Here is a 13,173-nt window from a genome sequence, read left to right on the forward strand (position 1 = left end):
GAACTTCTGATGTGGCTGGAAAAGTTCTATTTCAATATCTCTAAGGATAGGCCCCAGACATTTGCATTTTTAATAAATTCTGCCTAGTGGTTTTTATACACACTAATTTGAACCATTTCACTGAAATGTAAGCTTCATGAACCTTGTCTGGTTTTAACTAATTGCCATAGCAAAACATTTGCATAGGCATCTGCTAATAAATATATGCTGGAGGGAGAGGGCGGAGGACATACAATAAAATGGTCAGAGAATGATACTAAAAAGGACTAAACTATGAAATTATAATTTGTAATTTGTCTACTGCTCAAATGAATCTAGTCCAAGCACACAGGAACAATATAGGATTTACCTAAATATATATTTACCTAAACATATTACACAGTTAAAACTCCTGGTAATTTATCTATAAAATAATTTCTCTACAAAATACTTTTCTATATAACATTTATATATAAAGTATTATCTATTTATCTATATACATCTAGATACGTGAGATATATGACAATTATATCTACTATATATAATAGGTATAATTATAATAGATAAAATTATATATCTGAATAGAGGTTTGATATATGATTCTTTTATCATGTATAATAATTATATCTTATACATAAAATATATAATATACAATATATATTATCTAAAGTCCCAGTATATGTGAAACTGTTCTAATCATGAGATTGACAAATTGACTTACTCAAGCCTTCATCCTCAGCTCCCACCAAAATCTACATTCGCTCTCTCCACTTCCTCACCTGCCATTCATTCCCTTATTCCAATTTCCTACCCATCACCACCACTCTGCTGAAACTGCTTCCTCCAACCTGAACAAGAAACTTTTATTTGCTGCATCCTGAAAATACTGTCCATCCCTTACTTTACACCCTCTCTCCACAACATGACACTGTTGACTACTCCCCCTTATTGAGGTATTTCTTCCTTGATTTTCATGTCATCTGGTTCTTCTGCTTGCATACAATCTTTCTAGCCATACTCTCTCAGGCTCCTTTTAATCAGTAAACTCCAGAATTACCTCTGGAGTTCCACCCCAAGCCCTGTCTTCCAATCCCATGGTTAAAACTCTCACCCCAAGGTAGATGTCTACAAATCTACACCTTTAATCTAGGCCTCTATCCTGAATTTCAAAACCATCTCCAAACAAGCATTTCTCAAACCAAATGACTCATCTTCCCTCCAACATCAGTTACCATTTCTCAAAGTGAATGGCCCCATCCAGTAGCCCAAAACCGAAAGCTGAGACTCTACCAAGGACCCTCTCCTTGACCATCTAATCAACCACAAAGCCCTAACTGATCGTATCTCCTATGCCTCTCTTTTCCCATTTCCACCTCCCTAATTAGCTCCTTGCTGAATTGTGTCCCTGCAAAATTTATATATTGAAGCCCTATCCCCCAATGTCACTGTATTTGGAGTAAAGAAGTAATTAAGGTTAAATGAGGTCATCAGAGCAGAGCCAGCTGGATCAATGTCCTTACAAGAAGAGACACGAGAGCTCACACTCTCTCCACCACATGAGGACACAGCGAGAGGGCAGCCGTCTGCAAGCCAGGAAGAAAGCCCTCACCGGGAACCAAATCAGCCAACACCCTGAGCTCGTACTCCACAACCTCCAGAAATGTGAGAAACAAATTTCTGTCGTTTGAGCCACCCAGTGTGTGGTATTTTGTTATGGGAGGCCTAACTGACTAAGACACCCTCCTCATTTCCTGCCCTGTTAGTGCTGTGCTGCCCCAAACCCTCCTTCACTCGCCCATCAGAAAGATCTTCCACACAGAAAAAAATCAGGTCTTCTGAAAGGTCTTAAACAGGATGCCACTATCACTTCTTGGCCTCTTGGCTAAGATCAAGTGTAAACAGGATGCCACTGCCTAGAAGATAAAATGCAAACTCACTTGTGTGGCATGGGAGGGAGGCCCCACCTTACCTCCCACACCTTAATCCTTCAACAATAGTCAACACCCTGTTGTTTACTAAACAGGCCATGCCTGCCTGCTCTCTCATGTTTCTGAATTTGAACACGTGCTATTTTTCTAGCTGCAATATCCTCCCCAGACCCTTGGACCAGGCAAACTCCACTCAATCTTGAAATCTCAAATCACGCCCTACTTCCATTAACTTGTGTTCCCATTACACTTTAAATATTCTCCCAAAAAAGCACTTATCCTATTGTACTACAATTGCTTTATTTTCATGTCTGTAAGTGTCTTATGGTCCCATAATGTACCTTGTCATCCATGTATTCATTAGGGCCTGGCATATAGTAAATGTTCAATACTTGTGTTCTGCATGAATAAACAAACTGGAAAACTATAGTGGTAGATCCTTAATTGATACTACAAACAGTATTTTAATAATTCATATTTCTAATAAATGATATTAGTAATAGTACATTTGTAGTATGATCTAACAGTATTAGATCAAAACACCTCTGATATAATGAACTAAATGAGCATATCCACCCAGGTACTGAAAGACCCACTTAAATGATAACTGACACATTAAAATTTCTTGCTATCCTTACCTCTTTCAGAAGTTCAACACTGTGCTCTAAAAGGTGAATTAAAGATGAACATTCCCCAGTTATCTTTAAGCTAACTTCACAGACACACAGCAACTGAAGGGTCAGCTTGGTAAGCTGAATTTTCCAGAAAACAGGATGACGAAAAAGGCTTAAATATACTTCTTCAATAAACAGCATCACTTCTGTTGTCTGTATCAAATCCTTTATCTGTTTAAAAAGTCATTATATGATATTAAAATAATGTACAAATCAAAGGATAATTTTAAGCTATACAAGAAGCTTTTAACAATAAAATATTAAAGGAGATGAAGTTATATAAGTCAATAAGGGTTAAATTATACAACTCTGCCTTCTCCTTTTGTCACTAACCAAAATACAATTCGCTACTGTTTTTGTTACTGCTGGCTGGCACAAATTCTTTTCATTTATTTTTCTAGCCTCTCTGAGTGCAGATGTCTTAAGACAAATTACATGACAGTGCCAATGTGTTGAAGGAAATTGATTAAGGCTGGTTTTGAGTTCTCCAAATGAACTCTACATTTCGAACATAGATACCTGGTAGTCAAGAGTCATGTTATTCTAACATGCTACCAAGCTCTTCATCTGCAAGATACTTGCTCGGACAGCCTTAACTGAGAGCATTATTTCCAGACTTGGCAGATGTAATAAAAGACCATATTCAAATGGTAGGGTGTCTTCTCAACAGGCTAATGTATTAATATTAGATAGGAAGGACTTAGGTGCTCTTAAAAATCCCAATTCAATTCAAACCCAGCTGTTCTGATCAAAATTCTGGAGTTCGTATTAAGGATATGGCCCTGCTCACAGACACATTGGCATTTCCCAGAGATTACAAACAATGAACCATCTGCTTCAATCAGGAGCCTTGTGTCTGGTAAATTCATCAAGAGGAAAGCCTACAGTTGATCAGCTGTACCTTTTACCAGGGGTTATCACCATAATAACCCAAATGACTGTAAGTTACACGTGGAAAGAAAAATTAGTTCTTAGCAAACAAGAGAAAAATAGATATTAAAAGATCAAGGGGAAGAAATAGCAGAATATATTAAGTTATAAAACATAAATGTGAACATAGTCCATCAGCCAAATTTTGTTCTTTAGCAAACACACAGTAGGACAGTCAAAAGGCCACCAAGAAGAGACAGATTTAAAACAAAATAAAGCCTAATGTTTGACAACATATTTCCTTGAGTACATTTTTTGCACATACTTGAAATTTTCCATAATAAAAAAAATTCAAAAGACAATTTCAGCAAGCCAGCATCAAAGGCTCTCCAATGTTTAACACTATCAAAATTCTAAACTAGAATCATCTTGAAATAATTCTCTATCTTTATGTAAAAACAGACCATGCGTAATGGGTAATATGAGATGACAAGAGTCACAATTAAAATGAAAAAGACAATTCTACAAATATAAAATAGAAGAGCAACCAGAGTAAGAAAATGGAATTTCACTGACCACTCTCAAATCATAGGTCAAGAGGGTGGCATGGCTATTTCTTAAAAAATTTTTTTAAATTTAAATGTGTTTCTTTCCCAGTGCTCAGTATAGGTCAGACCACACCTACAGCACTGTGTTCAGCTCTAAGAAGAACATTTCGTAGTAGAACATGTTAAGGACCAACAAACTAGAGAATTCCTGGCAAAATACAGTGAAAAGTCTGGAAACCATTTCACATGGAGAAGTAGCGAAAGTGATGAAGGAAAAAAAAATGAAGGAGGAGGAAACAATGGAAAGAAAGGGAGAGCAATAAAGGGTACAGACGGAGTTTTTTAAAAGCTTATTTTGTTCTGAGAAGAATGGAAACTAATGGGCAATTAAAAAACGAAGGTCAATAAGAAGTACTTGCTTAAAAAAATAATTGCCTTACAAAACATTATGCTTCTTCTCACCCTAAAATGTTCAATTAGTTGTGGGACAGTCATCTTTTAGAGAGTATAAGAAATACGTGCTGTAATGAGTGGGGAACTGGATTACACTGCCTCTAAGACCCCTTCCAAGTCTCAGATTCTTCCTTCTAATAAAGCTTATTTGTTAAAGTGATTAAATGTATATACGTCACCAGTTTCTCTAGTTCCACATGAGGTATCCCTTTTTTTTCTCATATATCTCAGTTATAGTAACAAGCCACAGACTCCCAGAAATACTCCCCAGAGCTCATTACTAAAAGTATTTCGGCTTGTCAATACAGGTTTATGAAGATGAAGGCAAACATTTCCAAAGAGCACAGACCAGGGTAATACAGGCATGGTGTGAAAAAATGTAACCCTAGTTCAAAATGTTCTGCCTATACATTGCTTTATTGCCCAAACAAAAGTTTTGTAAAAGCCACGGGAGAATTCATTTTAATTAAATTTTCTCTGCCTTGATTACAGGAAAGCTTATTTATGAGTCGCAAAGGAAAGATGTACTCTAGTCACTCCCTGCTAACACAAACTTAAAACAGGTCGTCTGTGACCCCAAGTGATCATTTTGAAATAGATTCACAGATTCCCTCCATCAGCTAAGCAGCATGGTGCTCAGATTCCAGGCAAATGGAAAACCTCGATTACGGGAAGGGATAGCCAGATAAATGAATCACTACATTAAAATCACAACACACTGGCAACTGGAATTTTTTTTTAATCTGCAATTGTAGAGACATTAGCTTGAATTTCTCTCTCCCCTGAACTCCCACAGCATTTTATCTATACCTTTCATTCATCTACTTTAAATTCTAAGAATTTATACAGAACTTGTCCTAACTCATTTACTATACTATAGGCTTCTCAAGAGCAGGATCCCTCAGGGCCACTGCATATGTTGTCAGAGGACATGTGGAAAGTGGAAGCTAGCCAGTGCTAGCCGCCCAGACTTTCCACACTCAGAGCTGTACCTACCCAGAGACACATCTTTTCTTAGTTTGCACAAAGAGGTCTTTTTTTTTTTTTCCTTATTACTCTTCCAGTGTCTAGCACAAAGAGAAACTCAACCCAAAAATCTTTTCCCCGATATGTCTTTTTTAAGCAAAGGAAAGTTTTCATTCCTACTGATCCCAAAATGGACTATGTTGATTTATAATCTCTGTAAATTTAGTTAACATAGTATATATTAATATTAAATCTAGATTTTGTTCCTTTATCTTCTCCAAATGATTACAAACATTTCTAGAGCTAGGATCATGTCTGAGTTTGCCAAATCACATAGGTTCTAGAGCCACTTTATGTATGACAATGATAATCAACACTTTCTGATGCCAATGCTATATTAGTGAAGGGGGATAAAATACCCTACCTGCAAACATGGAACCATGTCGCAACACAGTTGAAGTATTTGCTGTTCCAATATTGATGGTTGTTCTTTGTCACAAAGAACCCGGGGTTGAAGCAAGACTTTCAGCAGGGCTAGTCGGAGGTTAGCATATTCTTGTAACTGGGATGGTTCACAATATAGATACCATAGAAATGGTGCCATTATTTGAATACATGAAACTTCTGACCTGTAAGTCATGTAATACATTAGCCAATCACTGAGTTAAACATACTATCAAGCAGGTAAGTAGCAAATATCAACTTATTATTCACAACATATCATAACTATCATACCATCGAATGTAACTTCTTTTTATGATTCTTCTACTCCACTATGACCTACGTAGCTCTACGCCAAACAGTTCTTTGTGCACTGGGGAAAATGACTGAACACCTGGAGATCATAAGCTGGATGCTCAGGGCATTAGAATAGCATCGACATCTCCAGGACCAGTATTTGATGAACATCAGAATCATCTGACAACCTATTCAGAATTACAGATGGCAGGATCTACTCTTCCAGGGGTATGACATAGGCATGCATTTCTGGAAACATTCTACAAGTGAGGATCTATATAAAACAAATCCATACAAACATTGTAAGATGATTATGATGATAGTTAACATTTATTTGTTAACTTGTTAACATTTACAGTGTACAGATTACTGCACTGTCTTTAAACTCATTTGATCCTCACTACAACCTTATGAAATAAAAAATATTATCATCCCCATTACAGACACAGAAACTGATGGACAGAGAGGTAAAGTAATTTGGCAATGCCCTCCTCTTAAGCTTTTCCAGTCAAAGAAGGAATACCATACAAATCTCTCATATCTATTTAGATTTCATTATATACTGGTAACTCCTAGTCCAAAGACACTAAAATGTCAAAATTACCTTCAAAACTAAAAATTTGATCATGTCATTAACCAGCTTAAAACAGTTTGCCCATAAGAAAATATTTAGCCCAATTCACAAACCCACCATAATCTGGCTTCTGCTTATCTTTCCAGCCTCATTTCTTGCTCTTCTTCACTCTCTACTAAACTACACTAAACTTTCAGGTCTTCAAGTCATCTGGGCTTTCTTCTCACTTGCTATTTCCTCTATCCATAATATTCTCCCCTGTTCCTTCCCCTAATTTCTATCATCTTTCAGTTCTCTGCTTCAAAATGACTTCCTGAGGTCCTTCACAATTAGCCTTAATCAGATCTCCAACATGTGCCTCCATGATATAATACCTTTATTGTCATTACATATTTAATATCTGTATGCCCTGCCAGACCAGAAGCCAAATGAGGGCATGGACCATGGATATCTGTTTACTGTTCAGTCACCAATAACTGTATACAGTAAGTCTTCAAAGAGACACTCAATCATTCAATTAATCCAGTTACACTAAGTTATAGTTTTATAACTAGCATGAATCAATTAAGTGTCATAATTTTATTTTAATGTTTTTCACATTTATTACATATAAAAAATGATTATATAAGATACAAAGATAAACCAGGCATTATCTATGCTCAGGAAGCATACAGTTCTGACAGGGACAGTTGGTTACGCTCCTGAACTAGAGGACAAAAAGTGAAAACTGCCAAAAGGAGGATATAAAGTACAATTACTTTGTGGAAAAAATGGCAATTGAATTATGGTTGGCAACATAATTTAATAATACCATACATTCCACAGCAATGTGATTTCAAAATGCCATTAACATTAATAAAAATGTTAAAGCTACCAAATCAATAAAATTTAATTTTATTCATTCATTCATTCATTCGGCAAAATTTATTGACCACCTACTATATACCAGTCACTCATCTTTGTGCTGGAAACAAAGCAGAAAACCAAAACAGATTAAGTTCCTGCTCTCATGGAGCTCACGGCCTGGAGGAATTTTTCTTATCATAAGCTCAAACACTTACACAATCTATAAAAATCAAAAGAAGGACTTTTGAGTTCATGATTATTACTGAAACATATTTTTATCACACCATCCACTTTAGGAAACTAAGAAAAACTTCATAGATGAAGGAATCAGATGAGGTATGTGTGGGTTAGAATATGAAGCAAAAGTAGTTTCTAGAAAAGAGATTTGAGAAACATTTCTTCCCCATCTCACTCCAATAATGTATTCCCCAAAGAATAAATACTATCTAGGTGTCAACAGCATCCATGGATAGCTTATCAGTTTTCATCTACTTTGAGATGCTGAAGGTGAAATGTAAGGGTCACTTAAAGAAATACATTCATACGATGCCATTATGATTTGACATCAGGAGCATAATGATGAGCTTCCTTAGGGCCAATACTATTTAAAAATCTCCTTGGCTTAATCTGTCCTAGTTGTAGATCCTGCATTTCCTATGTGGTACCTGATGACTAACTATCACTTCAGTGGGGTACAAAGTTGCCAGGGCTTAAGGAGAAAAGGAATATAATAAAATAGATGATCTGAAATCCCAAAGTGATTAAGAATGTTTAAAAATGTAAACAATTGACAACATATCCACACAAAAAGTCTTTTATATTTACGTTCACTTTTAGTAGGAGTGGTAGTAGAAAAAGACCTAGATTCAGAGTCAAAAAACTGAGGCTTTAGGCCCAATTTCACCACTAGCTAGCCATGAATCCTTAAGTCATTTAATGTTGCTCTCCTTAGTTCCTTCACCTGAAAAACTGTCAGAGACTGGTAACCTTAAAGTATCCAGGCCTAAAGTCTATGATATCATTATCAATTTAAATAATTCTCAGTTCCTGGAAGGTCAACACGAAGTCTTAACATCACAGGCCTTCAATTAATGAATGCAGAACTTAATTATAAAATAATGCCCAAAAAAGCTAGCATGAAGATATACTGTCATTTCAGGACATCTAAATACTAATAAAAATGAACGTAAATAGTTACTTTAATCAATAATTCCCAACACAGACAGAACTAGAATACAAGCTATCCTCACAACATTTTGCTTCCTTCCCATAGTTGTTAATCACTACTCATATTCTTATTAAATTACCAATCTGCCTTTATTACCTTCTAAACAATTTAACTACTAAGTTAACTGAATCTAAAATTACATCTCAGGAAACTAACAGTCTGCTGAAAAATGCAACCAAAATTATCAGTTTCATCCTACAGAGAATAATCCCATGGTGCAAAAGTAGAAATAAGGCAATTGAATTATTCTTTGTTAATAAATATAAAATAATGTAGAACTTCCAAATGGCTCTAGATAGCATATTCCAACAGCTGATAATTTAAGTGAAAGGAATGAGATAAAAGCTTATCAGTAAATAAACCAAAGTCAATTAATAATTTTTTTCCTTATGAATATCTAGACAAATTTTATTAGAATAACTACTTCCAAGTCCCAATATAATACACTTTAGAGATAAAAATAACCTACAGTAAATTCACTATCTGTTGACTAAATAAAACATTGGAAAAGAGATGCATTCTTAAGAATTACCCTAAAAACAAGCTTAATAACAAATTTGGCTTGGCAGCAACAGAAGTATCTTTTATAAAGTATCCCAATCTATTTAGCAACAGAGAAATTTCATTAAACAAACAAATATGGTTTTTTGTTTGTTTCTGAGCGAGTTGAACAAAGGCTTATTTAATAAACATTAATGTCTTCCTACTTTTGAAAATGCAATCCTAGGTGAGGGAATAGAGGAAGATAATGATGATCATTTTGAACTATTCATTCACAAGTTACATGAATTTTTCTCACTGGCAGCTGATTACAGGTGCTATGGACTGAATATGTGTCCCCCCAAATTCATATGTTGAAATCCTAATCTCCAAAGTGATGGTAATAGGAGGTAGAACCTGTGGGTGGCGATTAGGTCACGAGGGTAGAGCCCTCATGAATGGGATTAGTGCCCTTATAAAAGCGGCCTAAGAGAAGTCCTTTGGCCCTCTGTCATATGAGGGCACAAAGGAAAGACGGCCCTCTGAGAACCAGAAAGTGGGCCCTCACCAGATACCAAATACACCAACACCTTGATCTTGGACTTCCCAGCCTTCAGGGCTGTGATTAATAAGTTTCAGTTGTTTATAAGCTAGCCAGTCTACAGTATTTTGTTAGAGCAGTCCAAAGTGACTAAAATACAAGATTCCTTATGTCTCTTTAAAACTTCCTGCAGCAGTACATCCTACCTAAAAATTCCATCTAAAACTCAAGTAATGGACTCAGAAATGGTGTTCAAAGAAACTGTATCTACAGGATACTATAAAACCTTCAAGAGCAGGAAAATATGAATGTAGCTGCTACAGTGAATGTAACTCAGGTATTACCCAGGATAATGGTATTTTATGACCTCGTGTGACAATACCAATTATGTGGTGATATTATATATTGTAAGGCACTCTACAACCCACTAGCTGGGCCCTGCCAACCCAAGGACCTCATTTACAGAAATTCAACATTTATAAAGCACCTGGAAATGTGCCAGGTATTATTAATACAAAGAATGAGATACAGTCCCTGCCCTCAAGGAGGTTTCACAGTTCATAGAGAAATTAGAAGACTTGTAAGCGTAATGATGTTAGAAATCACAAGAGAGACACTGAATCCAGCTTATAGTAAGTGAAGATTTCCTAGGACAGAGAATGCCTAAACAGATCTTTACAAAGCAGACAAAAACATACACTGGGGAAAAGAATCCCTATTCAATTAATGGTGCTGGGAAAACTGGATAGCCACATGGAGAAGACTGAAACAGGATCCGCACCCTTCACTTCTCACAAAAATCAACTCACCATGGATAACAGACTTAAACCTAAAGCATGAAACCCTAAGAATTCTAGAAGAAATATTGGAAAAACTCTTACAGACATCAGCCTACCAAAGAATTTATGAAGACCCCAAAAGCAATAACAGCAACAATAAAAATCAATAAATGGGACCTGATAAAATTAAAAAACTTCTGCACAGCCAAAGAAATTATGACTAGAGCGAATAGACAACCTATGGAATGGGAGAAAATATTTGCATGCTATACATCTGATAAAGGGCTGATAACTAAAATCTATAGGGAACTCAGGAAAATCAGCAAGAAAAAATTAAACAACCCCATTAAAAAGTGGACAAAGGACATGAACAGAAACTTTTCAAAAGAAGATACACTAATGGCCAACAAACATATGAAAAAATGCTCAACATCTCTAATCATCAGGGAAATGCAAATCAAAACCATAATGAGATATCACTTATCTCCAGTGAGAATGGCTTTTATCAAAAAGTCCCAAAACAACAAATGTTGGCATGGATGTGTAGAGATAGGAACACTCATACACTGCTGATGGGACTGCAAACTAGTACAACCTCTATGGAAAGTAATATGGAGATACCTCAAAGGACTAAAAGCAGAACTACCATTCGATTCAGCAATCCCACTACTGGGCATCTACCTAAAGGAGAAAAAGACATTCTCTAAAAAAGACACCTGTACTTGAATGTGTATAGCAGCACAATTCACAATGGCAAACAACCCAAGTGCCCATCAATACATAAGTGGGTTAATAAAATGTGGTATATGTATACCATGGAGTACTACTCAGCCACACACACACACACAAAAAAAATAACAAACTACCTATTGTATTATCCTGGATGGAGCTGGAGCCCATTCTTCTGAGTGAAGTATCACAAAAATGGAAAAACAAACACCACATGTACTCACCATCAAATTGGTACTAATTGATCAACACTAATGTGCACATATGGGAAGTAACATAGGGTGTCGGGCAGTGGGAGGGTGAGGAGGGGATGGGTAAATCCACACCTAACGATGTGGTGCATGCCCTCTGGGGGATGGACACGCTTGTTGGGCAGTGCAAAGGCAATTTATGTAACCAAAGTGTTTGTACCCTCGTAATACTCTGAAATAAAAAATAAAAATTAAAAAAAAATAGAGAAATTAGGAAGGGAGCAAGGTAAAATTCAAGAGAGTAAGGTGGACAGCAATAAGCAAAAGCACAGAAAGAAAGGAACAGTACTGCTTCCTGTGCACAACCCAAAGCAAGTCAGTGTACTGCAAAAGCATACACTGAGATGAAGATAAAAACAGATAAAACTGGTGAGACAGGTAGGAACCATATCAATACACAGAGCCCCCAGCCTGACATATTAGACTTTATCCTGTAGTCTAGGGAGTTTCAAACTGTTTCAGAAAGCAAACCTTTTTGTTTACCAACAGAAATAGCTTCCATAAAATATCAACAAGTAAATGCTATGAAAACAGAGCTGAAGGGGTGGGAACACCGTAGCCTATGCACTGCAAGGGCAGTTGGAAAACCACAGCCGTGGAGATTTAAGTAAGGGAGTGATACAATAAGATCTGCTCTCTTGATGTGTCATTCTGATGGATGTTTAGAGAATAGATTTCCAGAGGACAAGATTGGAGGCAGAGCTGCCAGTAAGGAACAGGTTGGCAACAGCCACAGCAAGAGATAATGAGGACCTGAACCAGCACCACAGTAATAAGGATAGGGGATGAAAGGAGAGTAGCTTTCAGGATCATCAGGAGGCCTTGGTAAAGCTAAACTATCTGCACATATGGTGGTTATCTGGTCCCACTTGGCAGTATTACTTGATCCCAATTGGCAGGTTTCTAATGGAGAGATTAACTCACTAGCCAATTTCCAGGGGGAAGAACGTATACCCTTGTATGTAATTTGTAGAAGTTTACTGAATATTTCTAATCAACTTTTCTAACCATTAACAAATGTTTAACTTCTTTCATAACAGCTTTTCTCATATTCAATATTTCGACAACCAATAAATCTGGCAGATTTTTTTCTCTTACTATTAAAAAAAGAAACTAGAAAATTGCAACCCACTCTAGGACATTTCTTTTCTTCAGGAGAAAACATTATAGTCAAAGCAGGTAGAAAAAAAAAACTAGCTCTAAAATTAGCACATACCATTCTGTCTCCCATATTTATTTTATTTTACATTACCTTTCAGGGCATTGCTGGAAAAAAGCTGTCAGCTGCTGTAAAAGTACTGGCCAGCAATCAGGTCTATGTTCAAGCACAGTGATCAAAGGCTGAGGATGATTTCTGAAAAACACAGAAAATCATACGGGAAGCTGTCGTTTCAGGACTACACATTCTCAATACCCAAATATAGCAGCAAAAAAGCCAACACCTTCTAGAGACTTTTTTCAGGATTCACAATTGTCACAAAATCATCACTTGCTACACTTGTTGCAGTGTTGGTTCATTAGAACTGATTTTTCTTTCCCCCTTTACTTAACTTTTTGGCAGAAAAGAAAATGAACCTTGGAGTCTCAGA

At 36.5% G+C, this 13,173-nt stretch overlaps 1 protein-coding gene across 4 annotated transcripts in view; it reads right to left on the reverse strand.

Moving 5' to 3' along the window:
• FOCAD (focadhesin) overlaps positions 1 to 13,173 on the reverse strand; it is a 258,289-nt gene that overhangs the window by 184,947 nt on the left and 60,169 nt on the right. For all 4 annotated transcript variants that reach the window (XM_045563768.1, XM_045563770.1, XM_045563769.1 and 1 more), the window contains 3 exons: positions 12,837 to 12,938; positions 5,843 to 6,047; positions 2,546 to 2,752 (listed from right to left, as the gene is read on the reverse strand). In XM_045563768.1, coding sequence (XP_045419724.1) covers positions 2,546 to 2,752; positions 5,843 to 6,047; positions 12,837 to 12,938 — 514 coding nt within the window. The remainder of the gene's footprint in view (positions 1 to 2,545; positions 2,753 to 5,842; positions 6,048 to 12,836; positions 12,939 to 13,173) is intronic.

Source organism: Lemur catta, chromosome 10 (genome assembly GCF_020740605.2).
Source record: "Lemur catta isolate mLemCat1 chromosome 10, mLemCat1.pri, whole genome shotgun sequence".
Taxonomy (NCBI): domain Eukaryota; kingdom Metazoa; phylum Chordata; class Mammalia; order Primates; family Lemuridae; genus Lemur; species Lemur catta.